This window comes from Microcaecilia unicolor, chromosome 7, assembly GCF_901765095.1.
Source record: "Microcaecilia unicolor chromosome 7, aMicUni1.1, whole genome shotgun sequence".
Classification (NCBI taxonomy): domain Eukaryota; kingdom Metazoa; phylum Chordata; class Amphibia; order Gymnophiona; family Siphonopidae; genus Microcaecilia; species Microcaecilia unicolor.
Window position 1 is genome coordinate 248,671,208 of NC_044037.1, and position 25,005 is coordinate 248,696,212.

At 45.6% G+C, this 25,005-nt stretch overlaps 1 protein-coding gene across 1 annotated transcript; it reads right to left on the reverse strand.

The window, feature by feature from the left end:
- Positions 1-1,516: 1,516 nt before the first annotated feature.
- LOC115474372 (nicotinate-nucleotide pyrophosphorylase [carboxylating]-like) lies at positions 1,517-24,312 on the reverse strand. Its single transcript, XM_030209819.1, has 4 exons — positions 23,980-24,312; positions 8,439-9,002; positions 7,838-7,969; positions 1,517-2,138 (listed from the first exon to the last, which is right to left on the reverse strand). Exons 2-4 carry the CDS (start codon positions 8,988-8,990, stop codon positions 1,830-1,832), a joined length of 993 nt encoding a protein of 330 aa, XP_030065679.1. The 5' UTR covers positions 8,991-9,002; positions 23,980-24,312; the 3' UTR covers positions 1,517-1,829.
- Between the last annotated feature and the right edge of the window lie 693 nt (positions 24,313-25,005).

Here is a 25,005-nt window from a genome sequence, read left to right on the forward strand (position 1 = left end):
CATTGTGTTATAAGCATTACTGTTTTTATAGTTAGGGGTTCCTTTACTAAGCTTAGTTAGATGTGCCTAACACAGCAAAAAAAATGGTTTACTGCGGAACGCACTCATTCTGTGGTAACATTGAAAACTACGTGCACTATTCAAGCACTAAAAAAATTTTCAAAAGTTTTTTTTGAGGGACACGTCATGGGCAGAGAGAGGGCATTCCTGAACTAACCAATTAGCGCATCTACATTACCACATGCTGACTGGTTAGTGTATGGATAACTTAAGAGCTCTTAAATAGGTAAGTGCTCTTGTGGTAATTTAAAAAATACTGCGCGCTACAGACAACATTAACAAATGGCCATTAATGCAAAAAATAGCAAAAAGGCATTTTTATGGCTGCAGTAAAAATGGCCTTAGCGAGTGGAAAAAAACATGTATGGGTTGCTAAGGCCTATTTTTATTACAGCTTAGTAAAAGGTCCCCTTAATTTGCAATATAACCCCCCATTTACTAAGCCGCGCGCTAATGCCGATACAGTCCATTCACTTTGAATGAGCTGTGTCAGCACTGCCACGTGACTTAGTAAATAGGGGGATAAATCTTGTCTATGATTAATTTGTATTATTGATTTTTTTATAGCCTGCCTCTGATGGTCAAGATGTGCTCTGATACCACTAAAACACCTTCAGGAGAATGTGGCTAGGTGCTCAAAACCATCACAGTCTGATGACTTGTCGAGCCCTACATAGCCGTACCAGGCACTAATTTAACATCTTTTTAAACAGATAACAATCATACAGGCGTGGACTGAGAGTGATCTGGACCCCCCCCCCCCCCCCCACAACCACGCTGCTTCCCCCACACAAACCACAGTCCCCTGAGCCTCAGTGGGCCCTTCCTGGTCCTACTTTGAAGGGCCCTGGTGGTCTAGTGGCTTCTTCGGGAGCAGGAAAACACCCCACTCTTTCCTGCTCACTACCACTATTCTACCCAGCACTGCCGTGTTTTCAAAATGGCGGCCAAGACTTTCCACAGTAGTCTCGCGGGTCTTGGGAGTCTCGGCAGTCATTTTTAAAACACAGCGACGCAGAAAAGAATGTTGTTTTTCCCTGCCCCCCCCCCCCACAGAGGTCCCTAGACCACCAGATCCCTTCAAGGTAGGACCGTGGGGGGGGGGGGGGGGGGTTGCAGTGTGTGGCAGCGGGCAACTGGACAGATCCTCTGGGCCCTGCTCAGATGGTCAGGCCGCCCCTGTAATCATAAATGCCTGGTACTTATTTCACTGCTCCCGAGTTATGTCTCCATTTATTCAGGAGTAAGAACAACAAAAATATTTTATTTAATAGACAACCCTTGTGCTCTTTTCCATTTATTCAATCAGAGCAGAAAAAAATAACAGTTAAAAACAGAATGAGAGAGATTCAGGGCCCTGTTTACTAAGCCACGCTGTAGCGTGCACTAACGATAGAGACACCCACTCTATTCCTATGGGTGTCTCTAGCATTAACATGTGCTTAAAAAGTGCCTACAGCGTGGCTTAGTATACAGGGCCCTCAGAGATAAAGAAAAAAATGGATAAAGAGTGAGAGTGAGAGAGAGAGACAGATAAAGAAATGAAGATGAAGAGAGTGATTCTCAAAAATGAAAGGGGAAGATTTCATTTATGCAAAATGAAGAAAAGATCAACAATACCCCTCACTGTACTTCAGCCACAAAAGTCCTTGTGCTTATTCACACCTCTTCACTAAAGGAGGAGACACACTGTTCCCTACACATCAAAAACCTGCCCCAAGAAAATCATCTCTGGACAGCTCTCAGAGTCAGCTGCACAAGCTCCAGTATCAGAATGCAAAGTTATGCCTGCCTGGAGCAAAGGAGGTGCCAGTAGCAGAAGATGAGGACATGGCCCCTGCTGTTGAACTGGTGCTGACATTGTTGTTGTTATTGAAATTGTTGGCATCCCTGGAGCCCCTGAAAATCTTCAGGGAATAATCCACCGCACTGAAGGATTGGGTGAGGGAACCAAGCGAGACTACATCTATGTGGGGGCCAAAGAACTGTGAAACATTCTTCTCTGTCACCCCTCCACTGGCCTCCACCACCAACCGAGGGAATGCCAATTTCAGAGCCTGCGCCACGGTATGAAGAGCCTGCACCAGAGAAAGTGACAGAGGAACATAGAACAAAAAGAGAAATAGTCAGAAAGGAATCAGTCTTACAGTCATATTTGATATCATCTTATTTATTTATGACATTTATATCCCATGGAGGGGCATAATCGAACGGAGACGCCTATCTCCATGGGCGTTTATCTCCGAGAACAGGTCCGTGAAGGGGCGGGCCGAACCGTATTTTCGAAAAAATGGACGTTTTTGAGCTGGGCATTTGGGTTTTTTTTAGCGATAATGGAAACTAAAAACGCCCAGCTCAAAAACGTTCTAATCCGAGCCATTTGGTCGTGGGAGGGGCCACGATTCATAGTACACTCACCCCCCTTATATGCCAGGACACCAACTGGGCACCCTACGTCAGAAAACACCCCTACAAGCATAACTCCCTTACCAAGGGTGCTGAACACCCAACCCCCCTCCCCCAAAACCCACAAATGTACAACACTACCATAGCTCTTAGGGGTGAAGGGGGCATCTAAATGTGGGTACAGTGGGTTTTGGAGGCCTTCCATTTACCAGCACAAGTGTTACAGGTGGGGGGGGGGGGGGGGGATGGGCCTGGGGCCACCTGGCTGAAGTGCACTGCGGTACCCACTAAAAGTGCTCCAGAGACCTGCATACACGCAGGCCTCTAGGACTGGTTGCTGCTATATAACCTTGGCACACCAGTTGACACCTGAAGACTAATCTCTACGAAAACGTCCTTTATTGGAATAACCGCCTTTACTCACAGTTAACTGCAGATCAGAGGTTGTGCCCCACTGGCAACGAGTCTCCCTGGTACTGAGATGAGCAGTAGGTCAGAACTGGCAGAATGCTGTACAACGCCCTCATTCAGCCTTATTCAGGGAAGAACTAAGTTGTCTAACCTGGCTAACACAGGAAAGGGAACTAAAACTGGCTTACAAAAATGGCCACTACCGCATGGACTACAACAGGAAACACAACAGGGCACACTCTGACCTAGTAGGCGGGGGAAAAGCACCATGGGAGAAGAGCCTACCAACTACCAACATTGTGAGCCTGTAACACAAGCTAATGAAATCACGGAGCCCAATACCCTACACCCACCACAATGCAATGCTGATGTGACCCTGTAGTGCACCCGAGAGCCACATCTGACCCAGGGAAAGGCTGTGACAGGATCGAACACATTCTGCTGTCATGGAGGTGGGTACGGCATTTGAGGCTGGCATACAGGCTGGGAAAAAAGTTTTTATAGTGGGTTTTTTTGGTGGGAGGGGGTTAGTGACCACTGGGGGAGTCCGTGGAGGTCATCCCCGATTCCCTCCAGTGGTCATCTGGGCAGTTGGGGCACTTTTTTGGGACTTGTTCGTGAAACAAAAAGGGTCCAAAAAAAGTGACCCAAAATTACGGTAAAAACGTCTTTTTTTTTCGATTATCAGCTAAAGACGCCCATCTCTCCTCGGCTGATAACCACGCCCCAGTTCCGCCTCCACCACGCCCCCGTCAACTCTATTCATTTCCGCGATGGAGTGCAGTTGGAAACGCCCAAAATCGGCTTTCGATTATACCGATTTGGGCGCCTTTGCGAGACAAACGTCTATTTCCCGATTTAGGTCGCACTATAGGCGTTTTTCTCTTTCGAAAATAAGCTGGATAGTATCCCAAACAAGTCTGAGTTCAATGTAGCTTACAATAAACAGTATAGGACACATAAAAAAAGAATAATGCATAAGAAAGTAATTTGTTGTAAGAATCCAATTTTACAATACAGTGTCATAAATGCACTGGGATAGCTATGGATGTTTAACATTTAGACAATCTATTATGAATGAGAAATTGTACATGAAGCAAAGAGGTTAATGGTAAATAGAGTAATAACCAATTCAGGTAATAATTAATTGTTTGAGATATGGTTGTTCTTTGTGAAGGTTTGATTGAATAAGAACGTTTTGAGGATTTTGCGGAATCAAGTATGTTCCTATATATTTCTTACTTTGAGTGGTAAGGAGTTCCACCATTTAGTTGCTAGGTAAGTGAAGTCTGCAGAGTGGACAGTTTTGTAGATCACCTTTTTGCAATTTGGGAGGTATAATCTGGGATAGTTTCTTGCCTCTTTGAGGTAAGTTTATTAATGGTACCATATAGTCTGGAGCTGTGCCATTTAGGATTTGAAAGATAAAGGTACATAATTTGAAGGCAATTCTCACTTTGATGGGAAGCCAGTGTAATTTGATTAATAAAGGGGAGGCACTTTCAAAACGAGAGATTTTGTATATAAAACCTGGCTACAGTGTTTTGAGCTGTTTGGAGTTTTTTTCAACAGGTACTCCTTACAGCCAGCATATATGGCATTACAATAATCAAATTGGGACAACGTTAATGATTGTACCAATAGTCTGAATGCTTCTGATGAGAAATAGGGTCTGATCCTTTTTAGTTTCCAAAGAGACCTAAAAGATTTTGTAATTACTGAGGAAACTTGAGTATCAAATGTTAAATGTTTGTCTATAATTATACCTAGAATTTTCAAATTACTGTAAATGGGGAATAAAGTGTTGTCAATTGTGAAACTGTTGTAGTCATTTTGGTCAAATAGGTTGGTAATGACCATGAATCTAGTTTTTTCTTTATTTAGCTTTAGTTTGGATTCTGAGGTCCAGGTTTCCATCAAATTTAAGCCATGTTTTGCCTTTTGTAAGATGTCTTAAATGTTCTTTTTAAGGTTATGTATATGGTAACATCATCAGCATATATGAATGTTTTGAATCCTGCTGTTTCTAGTCTGTTACCCAGTGGTGACATCATTACATTAAATATGGGTGATAGTGGAGAGCCCTGAGGGATGCCACAGGCCGGTGACCAAGGACAGAAGAAGGTTTCTTTCATTTTCATATATCAAAATATAATATTAAAGAGGGGTTAATAGAGAAATATGGATTCCAAAATGCAAGGCAGTAGAGGGCGTGAAAGCCTGATAGGGTGCCCACTGGCTGGTTTTCAGCTGGCCTGGCTGGTATTTCAACAGCCAGGCCAGCTGCTAGTAGACCCTCAAAACTGGCAATAGAAAAGCTAGTTTTTTGTCCCCAAAACTGCCAACATCTCTCCCTCCATTCTCCAGGTCCATTTATTATCTCTCCCGCTGCCTCTCCCTCACTTCCCCGGGTCCATCCAGCATCTCTCCCACTGCCTCTCTCTCACTTCCCTGGGTCCATTTAGCATCTCTCCCTCGCCTCCTCCCCCCTCCCGTGCTGAAACAATGCCTTCATATTCAGCAAGCTGCTGCATGTCAAGGCATCATTTTAGCTCCAGGGTGGTGGGGGGGAAGAGGCAGATATGCTGGATGGACCCAGGGAACAGAGGGAGAGACAGTGGGAGAGATGCAGGATGGACGCAGGGGAGGGAGAGAGAAAAGGAGAGACAGCAGGAGAAATGCTAGATTGCCCCATGGACAGTGGATGGCCCTGCGGGGGTGAGAGGGAGAGGCAGCAGGAGAAATGTTGGATGAACCTAGGAGAGGGAGGGGCTTAAGAAAAGCTGAACTCATGGGGGGGGGGGGGGGGAGAGAGAGGGAGAAAGGCTGAATCAGGCTAAGGAGAGGAAGAGATGCTGTGTCTTCCTAGAGGAAGGGAGAAGGAAAGATGCTGTATCGGTTTGAGGGAGGGGGGAGAGGGACCCAAATGATGCTGGAATCACCAGGGAGCAGGAGAGATGCTGGATTTGCTGAGTGAGAGAAAAAGATATTGGATCTGCCAAGGGCAGAGGAGGGAGAGGGAAAGATGCTAGATCTGCTGGTTGGGGGGTGGAGAAGAGAAACCAGACAGGGGAAGGGGAAGAGCAGAGGAGGGATTATTATTATTATTATTACTACAGTCTTATAACCCCACAAAACACCACAAAGTTCACTGCGGGTAACAACAGAGAAAAACTGAAGAAACATCAGGAATTACAATATTATTTAAACCAAATTATACAATACTTTCCAACCCCCCCCCCCCCCCAAAAAAAAAAAAAAAAAACCTCAGTTACCACAAATTATTAACATTTCTTAAAAAGGAATGTCTTAAAGGCTTTCTTAAACTGAAGGTAATCACAAATTCTTAAAAGAAGGAAGAGAATTCCAAAACTGTGCAGCCTTATACGGAAAAGTGGATTGAAAAAAAATCCTGTTTGCCTTTACACGGTGAAATGAGAGAAACTTTAATAAAAATTGATTTATAGTAGATCTAAAAATAAAATCATTTATAAAAGCAAGATTAATGCCTAAATAAGCAGGGGTAGATCCATACAATGCTTGATAGGTCATTGAAATCTTGCTTCTAATGGTAGTGAATGCAGACAGAATAACAAAGGAGTAATGTGATCATATTTGTCTGATGCAAAAATAGTTGTTGCTCCTGCATTCTGTACTTGTTGTCATTTAGACTTCAGCAACTTTGTGCAATTAATATAGAGTTGTAATAGTCTAGTTTTGAAAGTATCAAAACCTGAACCAACAATCTAAAAACAGACAAATTAAAAAATTTCCGAATAGTTGATCTGGGGGAGTGAGACAGGAGGAGAGAAAGATAAATAGACTGGTTTGGGGGGGGGGGGGGGGGGTGTTAGAGAGGGTGAGAGACATTGGATCCATGGAGGGAAGAAGCAATAACAGACTATAAGGAGGTGGGCAGGGGAGAGAGAAGGAGATACTCTGGCTCCAGGGTGGGATGTGCAGGAGTAAGGTGGAACAGGGACTCAGGGGAGAGATGCTGGGCATGGCGAGAGTACAGGGAAAGGGATACAGGAGGGACAATGCTGGAAAAGGGTGACATTAGTATATGGGGAAGATGCTGGATAAAGGGGAAGGATAGGGACATTGAGAGTATATGCTGAACATGAGGCAGGATAGAGACACAGAGGCCAAATGCTGAAGATGGGGGGAGGATAGGGATAGGGTCAGGAACACAGAGGGGGGGGATGCTGCACAGGACAGATAGGGGTACAGAGGGAAGATGGATGGTGGACAAGAGAAAAAAATGTCAAATGGACCAGAGATCCTGGAAAGCGGTTTAGTAAAAAAAAAAAAAAGAGACACTGGTACCAAAGTGAATGGAAGAGGACAATGCTTAGTTTGTATTTTTTGCTTTAACATTTTTCTTTATTGTTCTTGTAACAAATTATTTGAAATAAAAAATGTAATGCTCAGACAACAAAGGTAGAAAAAGGTATTTTATTTGGAATATGTCAGTTTTTGGAAATGTGGATCTGATATCTTGCATTTCAGTTTCTGTTTCTCTAGTAAAGTATTTATTGTGTTGTATATGCAGAGTCTGACTTCTTGAGGTTTCCAGTTGACCACTGGGGGAGTATGGGGAGGTCATAACCCATTCCCTCCAGTGGTCATCTGGTCAGTTGGGGCACCTTTTTGAGGCTTGGTCGTGAAAATAAAAGGACCAAGTAAAGCCGGCGAAATACTGCTTAACGCCGCTTTTTTTTTTCCATTATCGGCGAAAGCCGGCCATCTGGTAGCCACGCCCATGCCCCGCCTTCGCTAATCTACTGACACGCCCCCTTGAACTTTCACCGGCGAAGCGACGGGAAAGCGGCGATGCTGTCAAAAATGCCGCTTTTGATTATACCGATTTCGCCACTTTTAAGAAATCGCCGGCCATCTCCCGATTTATGTCGGAAGATGGCCGGCGATCACTTTCGATTATAAGCTGGATACTCACCTGTGGACAGAAGTTATCTAACATTACAATGTCAGCTCCAGCTTGTGCCGCCTCTCGAGCCTCCTCCAGTGAGCAGCACTCCACTTCTATCTTTAGGGGGAAGCCTCCTACCTTCTTGGCATCCTGGACTGCCTATGATGAGACCAGAGGGAAGCAGAAGTGTTAAAAAGTCTCTTAATTACATAAGTACATAAGTATTGCCACACTGGGCCAGATCAAAGGTCCATCAAGCCTAGCATTCTGTTTCCAACATTGGCCAATGCAAGTCACAAATACCTGGCAAGATCCTGAAAAAGTTCGATACATTTTATGCTGCTTATCCCAGAAATAAACAGTGGATTTTCCCCAAGTCTTAAGAATCTCTCTACCCTTCTGTCTCCAAGGGAGCTAAAAGAGATTTCTTTTTCCCTCATTAGAGCTGAAAGAGACTCCTAACCCCCACGCTCTCCTCCTTGCTGTAGGGCTATGTGACAGGGAGCCTTCCACTGTGACTGTATCACACTGTCTCGATACTGATCCCTTTCCACCATACTGTGTTCCCCTCCTGCTTGCACAGTTTTCCTTACCCAGTGTGGACTGCATCCTTCTGGGCTTTCCTCACCTGAGTTATATTCCCAGTGCAGCAGATGTGGTTGTCTTTCAACATCACCATCCCACTGAGGTTGAAACGGTGTGTGGAAACTCCACCCACCAGCATGCCATACTTTTCCACCAGCCGGAACCCAGGTGTCGTCTTCCTAGTCCCAGCAACCTCCCCATTCCATCCAGCTGCTTGGGCCATCTCTGCCACCCTGCGAGAGGCTGTAGCAATCCCACTGCAGCGAGCCAGGCAGTTCAGCGCCACCCGCTCCCCAAGCAGCAGTCGTCGTGCTGGACCCATCACTCGGGCCACAGTGATCACAGGTTCCAGCCATACCCCCTCAGATTGCAGCCACTCCACACGGCAGTCTAGCTCCTCAAAAACTGCATTGAAGAACGGGACCCCTGCCAACACCCCAGTGGACTTGCAGAGCAGGACTGCAGTCTTCTCCTTGTCACCAACCACATATCCTGCATGATCAAAGCCAGGTGTGTCCTCCTGGAGCCAGTCCTGAGCCAGCTTCTTCAAAGCCACAGGGTGAAGGACATGGCACAGTTCTCTGGTGGAGGCCATGGGTACTGCAAACTGAAAAGCATAAGTCAGTATCCAAGTTATACATGCATTTCAGTCCCTGTTGTGTTCAAAAAGAGCAAATTAGATCAAAATGGTTAATAATACCCTATCATTATGCTGGAATCTTTTTCCTTTCTTGCAGCTTAAGCATTTACATAATTACCAAGGGATGGGCTGAAAGGGGATCCTTAGAACACAAAGAATTTAGAAAACTTGTGGTTAGTGTTAGGTAAGCTAAAAGGTCCTTTATCTATATTGCTTGCTTGGGAAACATATTTGGGGAAAGAATTGAGTGCTGGAAAGTGGAAATATATCCTTAGGGAAATACAGAAGGCCTCTATATGTGTGAAGTGGAGGAGTAGCATAGTGATTAGTGCAGTAGGATCCTGGGGAACTGGGTTCAATTCCCACTGCAGCTCCTTGTGACTCTGGGCAAATCACTTAACCCTCCATTGTCCCAGGTACAAATAAGTATTTGTATAAGTAAACCACTTTGAATGTAGTTGCAAAAAGCCACAGGAAAGGTGGTATATCAAGTCCCATTCCTTTTTAATTAGAGAAAACAGTCACTTGCTGGTATCTCACTCCTGATAAGTTGAAGGTGATGTTTCCAATTTCTGCTACAGACCTATGCTGGAGGTGTAGAAGAGAACAAGTGACTTTTTATCATATCTGGTGGACCTATGATCAGATACAACAATTTTGGGAAGCAGTAGTTCACAAAACTAGATTGGGGGCCACAATCCAGAAAGACCCCAAGTTCTGCCTACTGGGGCTAGGACTTGGTTAGAGGACTTAACTGGCAGTGTAGGTTGAGGCAAACAGGCTTGGCATCCTTTAAGTGTGAGATTGCAGCCCATTGGAAGCAACCTGTAGGACCCATATTGCAAGATTGGATTATCCTTTTGAAATTGATTGCAGAATGCACCAACTTACAGATAAACATAAGAGTTGCTATGACCCTTCAGCTGAAGAATGGACTCATTTGAAGACCATAGTTGGGAAGTGTGTGTGGAGGGGGGAGGGGGGTTCTGGAGGGGTGGGAGTTATTAATTCCAGTACATCCTGAATGAATAACAGAAAGTGCCCTTAGAAGGAGTTCTTTTGTATTTAATTAGAGAAGGATAGGGGGGGGGGGGGGAGTTTTATAAGGTATGGTTGAGGTATTTTTTTTTTTCATAAACTATAATTCTATTTGTTAGTGCCATAATTTTTATTTTATTTATTGCATTTGTATCCCACATTTTCCCACCATAAGTGTTGGTGAACATTTGCCATGCAATTGGTTCATTATTACTTTCTTATTGTTCAGTTTATACATCTTAACTTTTTCAATAACAAAATGTATTGACACAAAAAACCCCCAAAACCCTATCATTTCCTATCTTGCCCCCAGGTATTCTTTAGGCTTTTCAGTTCCTGTATTCTGCATTTTGCTGGATTCTCCTCTGGAGTTTTCAATCGCTGAAGGTTCAGCTAATATACTTAAAGATTAACAAAACATTTTGCCAGCCTTTGTAATGCCAATGCCTAAAGAAAAGTATATTAGCATCTACAAATGGCAGGAGGCAGGATCAACTAAAGGCATCATAATTTCTACAATTTAGTCTGTCTGAGATGCTAGTTTGGTCTCGCAAATCAAAACTTTGCTTCCTGTGCATTAAATCATGCCTTAGCTGGGGCAATAATTTCCATCTTTGGAGGGCAGAGTTATTAGTTTTGGAGTTTAGAGTGTGACCGAAACTGGGGTTCCTAGTTTCAACCAAACCAAATCAGCAGCTGAAACTTGCCATTCAGTTTTGGCCGAAAACAAAAACAAAACCGGAAACAGTGTCTCCCCCCTCCCCTAGCAAACAGTAAGTGCTCCTGGGCTGCCACCCCGTCAGCAGAGAGTGGGTCCTTCAGGGCCACCCGTCTTACTGGGCCGGCCGGCCATCCACCCCCCCCCCCCCCCAACCACAACCCCTCCACCCTCCCATCACTCGAAAGGTCCTCCCCGGACCTACCTTTAAATGCCTAGTGGCCTCTTCCTGGCAAGATACCTGCAAGCGAGCCTTCTCCGGAGTAGCCCCCACACTCTGGAATGCATTGCCTGAAAGTCTCCGCTTAAGACAAGACTACCTCTACTTCAGGAAGCAGGTGAAAGCTTGGCTCTTCAACCAAGCCTTTAATGGAAGAAGTAACTAACTTGTTAGTCTCACTCACACACACAAGGATTGACTCGGGCTGCACATACTGCAGCGGGACATGTTTATCCCAGGGGCGTAGCCAGACTTCAGCGGGAGGGGGGTCCAGAGCCGAGGAGAGGGGGCACATTTTAGTCCCCCTCAGCACCGCCGCCCCCCCCCCCCCGCCATTGCTGACTTTGCCCCCCCTGCCGCCGACCCTCTCGACCCCCCCCTCCCGCCGCCAACCCACCGTCACCTACCTTTGCTAGGACGTCAGAAACAGAAGGAAGCCTTTTGCGAGCAGAAGAGGACCTCGGCTGGCGGGGGTTGGGGTCCCCCACCAGCAAAGGCAGGCAACGGCGGGTTGGTGGCAGGAGGGGGGGTCAGGCGTGTCGTCTGCGGGGGGTACAGGGCCAAATCTACAGGGGCCCTGGTCCCCCCTGGCCCCACGTAGCTATGCCACTGGTTTATCCACTCCTACCCTAGCTGAGATGATATTTAACAATCTCTCTGACCTCATGTGCAACTTTCTTCAAATCAGTCACCTTACTTTGTAATTCTTCCTACTTTCTTACTCATCTATATGTTACAACTTTGCCTTACCCTTCACTACCAATTATAATGTTTTATTACGTATTGTGTAGTCATTGAAAGTAGTATACCATGCCATACTTTGTATTGTTACTTGAATATTTTTACTGCTGTAATTGCCTATTGCTCATGTTTGATCTATTTTTACTGTGCACCGCCTTGAGTGAATTCCTTCAAAAAGGCGGTAAATAAATCCTAATAAATAAAATAAAAAATAAATAAGAGCGATTCCTAGGCACTTGCCTCTGCTGGTTCCTCAGCCAAAACAGCTGCCAGAACTTCCCATGACAGAGACTGCCATAGGAGATCCCGGCAGCCATTTTATGATTGGAACTGGCATGGGAAGGAGCAACTGAGGATTGCTCCTGGCCAGGCTGGTTCCAATCGAAAATGACTTCTGGGATTTCCTGCGGCAGTATTGTGAAGCTGTCATGGTAACCACTTTAGCAGCCATTTTAACTGAGGAACCAGCGGGGGCAAGAGGGACTGGGGATCACTTAGGGTTGTCAAATTTTTGCCAAAGAAAAACACGACACCTGCCCCGCTCCATTCTCTGCCCATGCTCCTCCCTTGTCCCACCCTCATGCCATGCCCCAAGTCCCTTGCAACACCTACTGTTGTACCCTTCTCCCGCCCTTCTACAACCAACTGTCCACACTAGGGTTGGCATCTCAAGAGAAAAAACTGCCACATGTACATATGTTCTATGATTATTTATTTCACAAAAGTTATATAACAGAAACAGAGTTCCAGTAACCAAACTCTGCAAAAACCAAACACATTCCGGACTTATATATTGTAGGAAACCTGTCATAATAAAGCAGCACTAATGTCCTGGGAAGGGCATCTTTTCTAGCCTAATGGTTAGAGCAACAAACTGGGAATCAGAGGGCATAAGATCGTAATTGCATCACAACCCCTTCTGGCCTTAGTTAAGCCACTTAACCCTCCACTGCCTTGGAATGGCCTGGGATGGCACTGGCAACCTCACCCCATTCAGGGTCTGTCAACCATCACACTTACAGTGGCCCCAAAAGTATTTCACAGCTTGCTCCCTGTTGGCAGCAGAGACTCGAAAGAGAGAATGTCCAGAACTCAAATAGTAACAACTCCACCTATTAAAAGGTAGCACCCTAGAATACCAATATACTTCCTACTGAAAATACAGAACAAATCAGACTAATACAGATCTCTACACAGAAAATAAACACTAGCAGAATACCACACCTTGGTCACATGTACAAAACACAGATAGGCTCTCAACAAATATGAAACAAGAGACCACACATCAGTAATAGTGATATGAAGACAAAAAGACTGAACTGGAAATCTCTAAAAGTCAGGTGCTGAATGTACAATAATTGTGCTGCTTTAGTTTCAAGGCAAATCATCTGGAAACTTAAAGCTTGTCCTATCTGTCTTCAGCTATCTACTTTAAAACAAGAGCTCTATAAAGTAATGCAAGAATTAGATGCAATTAAAGCAACTTATAGGACTGTGCAGAATCATAACTTCTCACCACTGCCTCAGAGAATAAAACCACAAAGGAACAGATGGCTCACAGTAGGCTCAGGCAGAATTCGTCATGTGACACAGAAGCATCCGCCCACACAAGTGTTGCCACTACAAAATTCTTTTGCTCCACTACAGCACTGTGCTGTTCCTGAAACTAAAATTGAAGCAGAAGAAAAAGAAAAAGCAAGGAAGAGGGAACAAAAAGAGGAGAAGGTACCCAAAGAGAAAAGACACTCACAAATCACTAAACCCAAAACACATACTAGGAAATGTAGTTGGAAAGCAATGACCACAAATGCTCACAGTCTAAGCAATAAAATTCATGACCTTCAAGCCCTGATGTTGGAGACTGACTTGGACATAGTTGCAGTCACAGAGACATGGCTCAATGGTTCCCATGAATGGGATGTAAACATACCAGGCTATAATCTTTTTAGGAAGGATAGAGAGGGACGTAAAGGTGGAGGAGTAGCTTTGTATGTGAGAGATGATATCGCAGCAACTGAAATGACAGGGAAGTGGGGAAAGGAAGAAGCGATATGGATCACCTTAAAAAGAGAGGATAGAACCTTGGTCCACGTGGGTGTTGTCTACAGACCCCCGACACAATTGGAGGAACTGGATAAAGATCTGATCGCTGATATTCAGAAGTTGGGGAAGAAAAGAGAGGTTCTGTTGTTGGGAGATTTTAATCTGCCGGATGTAGATTGGAAGGTTCCTTCTGCAAAATCGGAAAGAAGTAGAGAGATTGTGGATGCTTTCCAAAGTGCTCTGCTCAGACAAATGGTGACGGAACCCACGAGGGAGGGAGCGACGCTGGATCTGGTGCTCACGAATGGGGATAGTGTGTCAAATGTCCGAGTGGCTGCGCACATGGGAAGCAGTGACCATCAAATGGTTTGTTTTGATATAACGGCTCATGTGGTTAGCAGCCACTCTAAACTCAAAGTCCTGGACTTCAAGCGAACTGACTTTAACAAAATGGGGGAATACCTGAGGAAGGAGCTGATGGGCTGCGAGAACGCACAACACGTGGAAGGACAGTGGTCCAAGCTGAAAGAAGTAATAAACAGGGCCACAGACCTTTATGTAAGGAGGGTAAATAAAAGCAAGAGAAAAAGGAAACCGATATGGTTTTCAAAGCAAGTGGCTGAGAAAATAAAGGCTAAAGAGTTAGCGTTCCAGAAATACAAAAAATCTCAAGTAGAGGAACACGGGGAGGAATACCGGATGAAACTGAAAGAAGCCAAGAGAGAGGTACGTCTGGCGAAGGCGCAAGCGGAAGAACAAATGGCTAGAAATGTACGGAGGGGAGACAAAAACTTCTTCAGGTATATTAGTGAAAGGAGAAAGACTAAAAAGGGGATTGTGAGACTAAAAGATACAGCAAAACGCTATGTAGAAAATGATGAAGAAAAAGCCAATTTGCTAAATAGATACTTTTGTTCTGTTTTTACTGAAGAAAATCCTGGGGAAGGACCAAGAGGGACTGGCAAAAGTACACCTGAAAATGAAGTGGATAGAGCACCGTTCACGGAAGAGAGTGTGTATGAACAACTTGGAAAGCTAAAGGTGGACAAAGCCATGGGGCCGGACGGGATCCACCCCAGAATACTGAGGGAACTCAGAGAGGTTCTGGCGGGTCCTCTTAAAGATTTGTTTAATAAATCCTTGGAGACGGGAGAGGTTCCGAGGGATTGGAGAATGGCGGAGGTGGTCCCTCTTCACAAAAGTGGTGATAGGGAAGAAGCTGGAAACTACAGGCCGGTAAGCCTCACTTCGGTTATTGGAAAAGTAATGGAAGCCATGCTGAAGGAAAGGATAGTGAATTTCCTGGAAGCCAATAAGTTGCAAGATCCGAGACAACATGGTTTCACCAAAGGGAAATCGTGCCAAACGAATCTCATTGAATTCTTTGACTGGGTGACAGGAGAATAATTCAAGGACGTGCTATGGACGTCATCTACTTAGATTTCAGCAAGGCTTTTGACACGGTTCCCCACAGGAGGCTCTTGAATAAACTAGAAGGGCTGAAGATAGGACCCGAAGTGGTGAACTGGATTAGGAACTGGTTGACGGGCAGACGCCAGAGGGTGGTAGTGAATGGAGTTCGCTCGGAGGAGGGAAAGGTGAGTAGTGGAGTGCCTCAGGGATCGATGCTGGGGCCCATTCTGTTCAATATATTTGTGAGTGACATTGCCGAAGGGTTACAAGGTAAAGTTTGCCTTTTTGCGGATGACACCAAGATTTGCAACAGAGTGGACACCCCGGAGGGAGTGGAAAACATGAAAAAAGATCTGAAGAAGCTGGAAAAATGGTCTAACGTTTGGCAATTAAAATTCAATGCGAAGAAATGCAAAGTGATGCACTTAGGGAGTAGAAATCCAAGGGAGGCGTATGTGTTAGGTGGGGAGAGCCTGATAGACACGGACGGGGAGAGGGATCTTGGGGTGATAGTATTTGAGGACCTGAAGGCGATGAAACAGTGTGACAAGGCAGTGGCCATAGCGAGAAGGTTGCTAGGCTGTATAGAGAGAGGTGTGACCAGCAGAAGAAAGGAGGTTTTAATGCCCCTGTATAAGACGTTGGTGAGGCCCCACCTGGAGTATTGTGTTCAGTTTTGGAGGCCGTACCTTGCGAAGGATGTTAAAAAAATGGAAGCGGTGCAAAGAAAAGCTACGAGGATGGTATGGGAGTTGCGTTCCAAGACGTATGTAGAGAGACTTGCTGACCTGAACATGTATACTCTGGAGGAAAGGAGGAACAGGGGTGATATGATACAGACGTTCAAATATTTGAAAGGTATTAATCCGCAAACAAATCTTTTCCGGAGATGGGAAGGCGGTAGAACGAGAGGACATGAAATGAGATTGAAGGGGGGCAGACTCAGGAAAGATGTCAGGAAGTATTTCTTCACTGAGAGGGTGGTGAACGCTTGGAATGCCCTCCCGCGGGAGGTGGTGGAGATGAAAACGGTAACGGAATTCAAACATGCGTGGGACAGGCATAAAAGAATCCTGTGCAGAAGGAATGGATCCACAGAAGCTTAGCTGAAATTGGGTGGCGGGGGGAAGAGGGGTTGGTGGTTGAGAGGCTAGGATGGGGGAGGGCAGACTTATACGGGGTCTGTGCCAGAGCCAGTGTTGGGAGGCGGGACTGGTGGTTGGGAGGCGGGAAATACTGCTGGACAGACTTATACGGTCTGTGCCCTGAAAAAGACAGGTACAAATCAAGGTAAGGTATACACATATGAGTTTATCGTGGGCAGACTAGATGGACCGTGCAGGTCTTTTTCTGCCGTCATCTACTATGTTACTATGTTACAGCAATACTAGAGAAATAGAAACTGAAATGTAAGATATCAGAGAAGCACATTTGCCAAAATTGACATATTCCAATTAATAAAGTCACAATAAATATATATATATTTTGTTTTTTTCACTTCTGTTGTCTGAGCATTTTATTTTTGCATTTGCTTTGGTCCCTCCCAATGTCTCTTTCCTGCTTTTTTCTTGTCAGGGGTCTCCTGTCCATTTCATCCATTTCCATGTGCACCATCCATCTTCCCTCTATGTCCCTACTGCGTCCTGTCCAGCGTCTCCCATGTCCCTGTCTCTATCCTCCCCCAATGTTCACCATCTGCCCTCTCAGAGTATCCCTCTTTCTGTGTCCAGCAGTCCCTCTGTATCCCTGTCCCTATGCTCCCTCCATGCCTAACATCTTTTCTCTATGTCCCTGGTCCATCCATTGTCCAGTTTATCCTCTATTCCCCTTCTCACACACACACCCCAATATGGGGCCAGAATCTCTCCTTCTCTCTCCCCTGCCTCCTTCTCCCCCAGTTTTGCATCTCTCCCTCTCTCTTCCCTGATTCCCTGGTCCTGTCTCACTCTCTCTTCCTGCCTGTACTCTCCCCTCCTGGAGTCCAGCACCTCTCCCCCTTTCTTCTCCCTCCCCACACTGGTCCAGTATCTCCACCCCTTACTCTCAAACTCCTCCCCCCCAGTCTGGCATCTCTCCCTCCCCCTCCCCTCCTGGAGGTCTGGCATTTCTTCATAGAGGATTTCCCCCCTGAGTTTGGGTTCTCCCCCTCTCTCCTCTTCTGCATGTCTGGTTTCATCCCCTCTCTCCCCTTTCATATGTCTGGATTCTCACCACCCTCCCCCCCCCCCCACACGTTGCCACACATGTATGGGGAGACAGAGGGAGAGATGCCTCTCTCCTCTTCCCCCCCCCCCCCCCCCCCACATCTGCCATCTCATTTTCTCTCCCCTGACATCTGGCACCCCTCCCTCTCCTGCTTCTGCTTACAGTTCTCCAAAAGCAGTGAGTCACCGGCATCCAGGAAGTAGGGCTGCTGAGAGACATAGGGGGCCCAGGGCAGATCCGGACCACTGCATGCCGCCCCCCCCCCCCCCCCCACTCATGCTGGCCCCCCACCCACACACCCCCTTATCTTTCTGTCTTTGCCTCCAAGGAGGGGCCCGGGCCCGGCGCCAGCAAGCTGCTTCCTGCGTGCCTGCTCCACAGTCTGTCCTCTCCTGCTCCTGTCTATGCCAGGAGTCAGGACCCAGACTATTGCATTAACACAATATCATGCTAATGAAATCATCTAGGTCCTGGGCAGCACACAGGAGCAGGGAAGGACAGACCCAGAAAAAGGCAGCAAGAAGAAGCTTGCCGGTACCGGGCCTGCCTTGGAGTCTGGACCCAGGGAATTCCCCCAACCCAACCCTCTCAGTGGCCCTGCTAGGAAGACACACTATTTCCTGCTGCCGGGGGCTTCTCTCTGCTGCTGCCCCATCCACAGGAATTGCATCAGAGGAGGAGGAGGGACAGTAGCAGAGAGCAGTCCTATGCAGCAGGAAGTAGTTGTCTTTCTGGATGCCAGTGACTCATTGCTTTTGAAGGACCACAGGGTAGAAGAGAGGAGGGAGAGATGCTTCTGAAATTGTGGGACCCTGGGGGTGAAGAGATAGGTACACTGAGCTGTTGGATTCAAGGGAGAGAGGGAGGGAAAAGAGAAATAGTTGCCAGACTGTGGGGGCAGGGAGACTGAGGCAGAACAAACACAAAGTTTTTCTGATGCCAGTTTTAGTGCTCTGGAAACCGGCCCATCCACAGGAATTGCATCAGAGGAGGAGGGACAGCAGCAGAGAGCAGTCCTGGGCAGCAGGAAGTATTTGTTTTTTCTGGATGCCAGTGACTCATTGCTATTGAAGGACCACAGGGTAGAAGAGAGGAGGGAGAGATGCTTCTGAAATTGTGGGACCCTGGGGATGAAGAGATAGGTACACTGAGCTGTTGGATTCAAGGGAGAGAGGGAGGGAAGAGAGAAATAGTTGCCAGACTGTGGGGGCAGGGAGACTGAGGCAGAAGAAACACAAACAGTTTTTCTGATGCCAGTTTTAGTGCTCTGGAAACCGGCCTGGCCATTTAAAAATTGGCTAGTTGGCAACCCTAGGATCGCTCTTGCCCCGAAGAGGCCACTAGACAACTAGGGAATTTAAAGGTAGGCCTAGGGATGGGCTTTTGGTGGTGGGAGGTGTCACCAGGTCTCCCTTCCAGCAGTAGGCCTGGGCTGCTCCTGCTTAGCTTTCCTGGCTTCACCATTGGCTAGAAGGCGCCAACCACCGTCTGGTCCTTGCTTTGTACTTGCTGGCTCTGGCACCCTTTCGGAATGGCAGTCACCCTTCAGTATTTTACAGCAAGCTCCAACAAAATGCACAGCAACTGCAAGGCTTCTTATAATTTAGAGGTTTATTATGTTTAATCCTTGGTCACACAGGGCACACCCTTATAGGTTCCCCTTTCCTAACATAGTCCAGCTCACTTCCTTAGGAAGTCTTAATAAGTGTCCAGCTACTTCTGACGCTACTTAACTCCTCAGCAGTTTGTCAGTTCCACCAGATTTTCACCCTCTGTGCATTCCCTCTCACAGTCCCAAATCATTCAACAAGAACAGTTTTAATTTCGCTTCTCCCCACCTCCCCTTCTTCCATAATGCTCCTTTTCCTCATAGGTAATACATCAGGCTAACATCCTCCACAGGCTTCTTCCCCACTGCATCAACCTTCTTTCCCCAGTCCTAAACAGTTTTGGTAGTGTAGCAGACAGGAAACCTTTTACTTTAACCCCTTGGGTCCGTGCTAGAGCTGAAATCTCCATACACTCCTCTCAAAGCCCCTCTGCTGCCTCCATCTTCCCCACAGGGTTTCCACAGCTGCGCCTCATCACCCTGATCAGAGACCATTTACTACTACTACTACTACTTATCATTTCTATAGCGCTACTAGACGTACGCAGCGCTGTACACTTGAACATGAAGAGACAGTCCCTGCTCAACAGAGCTTACAATCTAATTAGGACAGACAAATACCATTTCCCAATCATCCTCCCCACCCTCCAGTTCCTGCAAGTTTTGCCTAGGGTGTGATGCATCCTGGGAATGGTAGTTCCTTCCCCTACTCAATATTCTGATCGGTCTCTTAGCCACTAGGGGGCGAATCTCATGTGTACTAGGAACCTGAGAGTGAACCTTTCTCTTCCTTAAGAATACCTGCTCCTCAAGCCCCTGGCTCAGCACTCTTTCAGTCGGCTCTTTCCCAGACCCCTTACAGAGGGCAAAGGGGTTGTGGTCGGGGCAGGGGGTGGCCGGCCCAGCGGGACCCACTCTCTCCTGAGGGGGAGGGGGTTGGCAGCCAGCCCGGGAGGATTCGCTCTGGCATTGGTAGGCAGAGAGTATGACAAGGGGAGTTTCAGTTTCAGCTGAAAATGCAACCAAAGCATTTCGGGCCTGTCTGAAACCGAAATTTGGTTGGCCTCTATTTGAATTATAAAACAACCTCAGTTAAGAGCAATAACAGTAGTACCGGTATTCTATTTTCTCATCATTGATTGGAAGATGTCCATTATGGAGTAGATTCTACAAAGGGCGCAAAAAATATGGGTGCTATGCACCAATTCTGTATTGGAAATTGGAAGTGAAATTCTTATAGATTATAAGTCGGTATGCGCGTGCCTAAATTTAGGCGTGAGCGCTTATGCCATGTCAAAGGTTAAAGGTGGCAGTTGCACATGCAAGTTAAAAAATGCTATCACCTATGCGCAACTGCAAAATACACCCCTGACTGCCCATGGGCATGCCCCCTTTGTAGTTGTGCAAGACATCATATAGGCACTATGTACTGCAGTGACACATGTAGCTACACATTAATGTCAATTAGAAATACTTAAGGGGTAACAGAATTAAAAAATGCGTGGGATAAACATAAAGGAATCCTGTTCAGAAGAAATGGATCCTCAGAAGCTTAGCGGAGATTGGGTGGCAGAGCCGGTGGTGGGAGGCAGGGCTAGTGCTGGGCAGACTTCTACGGTCTGTGCCCTGAAAATGGCAGATACAAATCAAGGTCAGGTATACACATAAAGTAGTACATATGAGTTTATCTTGTTGGGCAGACTGGATGGACCATGCAGGTCTTTTTCTGCAGTCATCTACTATGTTACTATGACTATGACTTCCAATCTGCTCTTTTACGTGCCAAACAGGATTATTATATCCAACTGACCAACTCTCTTGGCTCTAATCCTCGACTTCTCTTCACCACATTGAACTCTCTCCTCAAGGTGCCCCCCCCCAACTCCACCTTCATTATCTCCTCAGACCCTTGCTGAATTCTTTCACAACAAGGTTCAAAAGATAAACCTTGCTTTCTCTACCTCACCAGCTCTCCCTCCACTAGTCCGTTCCCCTCTCTCTCCTTCCCCTCATTCCCTTTCCTCCTTTCCTGAAGTTACTATTGAGGAAACTACACTTCTCCTTTCTTCCTCAAAATGTACCACCTGTTCCTCTGATCCCATTCCCACCCACCTTCTTAATGCCATCTCTCCTACTCTTATTCCTTTTATCTGTCACATTCTCAACCTCTCACTTTCCACTGCGACTGTCCCTGCTGCCTTTAAACATGCTGTGGTAACACCTCTCCTTAAGAAGCCTTCACTTGACCCTACTTGTCCCTCTAATTACCGACCCATCTCCCTCCTTCCTTTTCTCTCCAAATTACTTGAGCGTGCTGTTCACCGCCGCTGCCTTGATTTTCTCTCCTCACATGCTATTCTTGACCCATTACAATCTGGTTTTCGCCCTCTCCACTCAACCGAAACTGCGCTTACTAAAGTCTCCAATGACCTATTACTGGCTAAATCCAGAGGTCAATATTCCATCCTCATTCTTCTTGATCTTTCCGCTGCTTTTGACACTGTCGATCACAGCATACTTCTCGATACGCTGTCCTCACTTGGATTCCAGGGCTCTGTCCTTTCCTGGTTCTCTTCCTACCTCTCCCTCCGCACCTTTAGTGTTCACTCTGGTGGATCCTCTTCTACTTCTATCCCTCTGCCTGTCGGCGTACCTCAGGGTTCTGTTCTTGGTCCCCTCCTCTTTTCTATCTACACTTCTTCCCTTGGTTCATTAATCTCATCCCATGGCTTTTCCTACCACCTCTATGCTGATGACTCCCAAATCTACCTTTCTACCCCTGATATCTCACCTTGCATCCAAACCAAAGTTTCAGCGTGCTTGTCTGACATTGCTGCCTGGATGTCTCAACGCCACCTGAAATTAAATATGACCAAAACCGAGCTTCTCATTTTCCCCCCCAAACCCACCTCCCCGCTCCCCCCGTTTTCTATTTCTGTTGATGGCTCTCTCATTCTCCCTGTCTCCTCAGCTCGAAACCTTGGGGTCATCTTTGACTCTTCTCTCTCCTTCTCTGCTCATATCCAGCAGACCGCCAAGACCTGTCGTTTCTTTCTTTACAACATCCGTAAAATCCGCCCCTTTCTTTCCGAGCACTCTACCAAAACCCTCATCCACACCCTTGTCACCTCTCGTTTAGACTACTGCAATCTGCTTCTTGCTGGCCTCCCACTTAGTCACCTCTCCCCTCTCCAGTCGGTTCAAAACTCTGCTGCCCGTCTCATCTTCCGCCAGGGTCGCTTTACTCATACTACCCCTCTCCTCAAGACCCTTCACTGGCTCCCTATCCGTTTTCGCATCCTGTTCAAACTTCTTCTACTAACCTATAAATGTATTCACTCTGCTGCTCCCCAGTATCTCTCCACACTCGTCCTTCCCTACACCCCTTCCCGTGCACTCCGCTCCATGGATAAATCCTTCTTATCTGTTCCCTTCTCCACTACTGCCAACTCCAGACTTCGCGCCTTCTGTCTCGCTGCACCCTACGCCTGGAATAAACTTCCTGAGCCCCTACGTCTTGCCCCATCCTTGGCCACCTTTAAATCTAGACTGAAAACCCACCTCTTTAACATTGCTTTTGACTCGTAACCACTCGCCTCCACCTACCCTCCTCTCTTCCTTCCCGTTCACATTAATTGATTTGATTTGCTTACTTTATTTATTTTTTTTGTCTATTAGATTGTAAGCTCTTTGAGCAGGGACTGTCTTTCTTCTATGTTTGTACAGCGCTGCGTATGCCTTGTAGCGCTATAGAAATGCTAAATAGTAGTAGTAGTAGTAGTATTGGTACTTAAGGCCAATCAATTGGCACCTAATTTAACAATTAAGTTAAATGCATAACTGGCACTATTCTATAACTTGTGCACTCACATTTGAGTGCTAGTCGGAAATTTGGGCACCCAGATTTACAGAATCTGGGGTTTCATGCTTAAGTGTGCAATTTTCAAAACAGTCCCCATAGCTGCAAAGTCTGCAGGTACCTGTACCCATGAACTTTGCACCAGTTCTGAAGAAAGCATTAGCATACTTTCCATTTGAAAACCACCTGGATAAAAGACTCTTACATAGGCAGCAGAATGGGATAAGCCACTAGGACAATGTTTTGCCCCACACAGCATCAACAAATAGGTAGCTTGGAGAATCAGTAACAAAAGTGTTGCACTGCTCTTGCCTACAGAATTCACACCAAGTATTTCTATGGGTACTAATACTACTTAGATTGTGAGCCCGTTAGGGACAGTGCCAGTACCTGTAAAGAAATTGGCAACCACATATGCATAGGCGGTATATAAATACTTAAAAAAAATAAATATTTATCGTTTAAAATAACATACATAGTTTTGAAAATGCAAAATACATGCACTATTATTGCCTCAAGCCCTCAACCAACCAAACCCTTCTCTGAGCCTTCCTACTTTATTCATATGCTGTTGAGCCCCACCTGTATCTGTACCTGTGGAAAGGGTGGACAAACTCCAGACAGATAAATGACCATTCATCCTGCTAAATAGGTTTTCAAAATTGTTCTCTAGCTTTCCCCTTCTTCCTAATAATTGTCTTTTCAGTTAGTAGGGTGAACAGAAACAGAATTGAAGCTACATTTGATACCTGTCACTATATATTTTTCTCCTGGCACAATTTTCTCAAGTTAATATAGTAAAGATTTTGTGTTATTTTCTTAACGTACTGTTCCTGAACGTGCAGAAGAAAAATAAACAAATGTATATATTTAGCAAAATTATTAATTTTCACACGATTAATATTTTACACTTGTTTTATGTATAATTATGTTATTAAAGTATGTCTTAACCCTTAATAAGCCACATGGGAACAGATACGGGAACACTGGACACTAAAGGGTTTTTTAAGTAAGGGATTATTAAAATCATGTCCATTCTCATTATTCCATTTGCCCCAGGGCAAAATTTTAAATTCAGCACTATGTAGGCTGTCTTACCTTTTCAGCTTCTTGGTCAAAATGTCTCTGCAGATTGTCCCAAGGCCATCTTACTGTAAAAACACCAAGATAAAGTTATGTATTTTCTATGTTTGGTAAACAAGAACAAAGTCCAGACGAGGGAGACAAAAGCCACAAAGGTCCTGGATTGTATTTTTAACTTGAGTCCTATCTGAATCCCGCTCTTTTGTTACTGCCACAATCGGGGAAGTTTTCTGATGGTAAGAATATTTTCTACTTGAATCTGCAGCACAGGCTGAAACTACTAAAGGAGATTCAAGCAAAATGGAGAATGAAAGGACTACAAGTACTGGAGACGTCTCCAGAAAAATTCAGTTATTTCAGTGGCTGCCAGTGAGCGTACTGGAAATGTAATGAATGAGTTAAACTTTACGTGGGGCGGGGGGAGGGGAAGGGGGGACTATCAGGCAGGGTTTAAAGTCCAGGTGTAAGCAGCACAGCACAGCACAATACCCTCTTTGTTTCTGGGTTGTTCAGGTTTCTCCTAAGAACTTTTGTTTATTTTTCTTACCAAAGATAAAGATTGAGTTTGTCATCACTTGACTGACTCATGACCGGACTTTGCTATTTCTGACTTAGCAAAATATGTTAAATAAGTTTCCTCACAGTATTCTACAATTCAAATATTATGACGAATTTTGTCTTAGTATCCCTTCTTTTTTATAAAGTCTCCTTCCATATTTTTAACCTCTGTGGTATTAAATAATTAAAACACGTCTGGCTCTCCACTTTATGGATACAACACTGTAGTAGTAGTAGAAAACTGATTTATCTGTCTGATAAGGTAACTAAGCTCTGTTTCTTTAAAAGAAAAGGCCGGGCGCTTCCAACTCACTTGGACCCTTTTGGAATACTCTGACTCCAACTGCCAGGAGTAGACTGTTAAACTTCTAGATATTGCCCTGTACCCTGCGTTATTATGTTCATTTGATGCCATAGCAAGGGAAACAAGGGGGTGGGAGGGGAAGGGAATGGGAGGGAAGGTTAAGTCCTATTTGTTGGGGT

What these genes read in the sequence shown, in the direction of transcription:
- LOC115474372 (XM_030209819.1), bottom strand. Translation starts at nt 8,990, where the DNA reads ATGGCCTCCACCAGAGAACTGTGCCATGTCCTTCACCCTGTGGCTTTG. An exon ending in GCACTGGGAATATAACTCAG is followed by an intron (nt 7,970 to 8,438) that starts GTGAGGAAAGCC and finishes GTCTCATCATAG; the next exon opens with GCAGTCCAGGATGCCAAGAA. An exon ending in TAGATAACTTCTGTCCACAG is followed by an intron (nt 2,139 to 7,837) that starts GTGAGTATCCAG and finishes TCTCTGGTGCAG; the next exon opens with GCTCTTCATACCGTGGCGCA.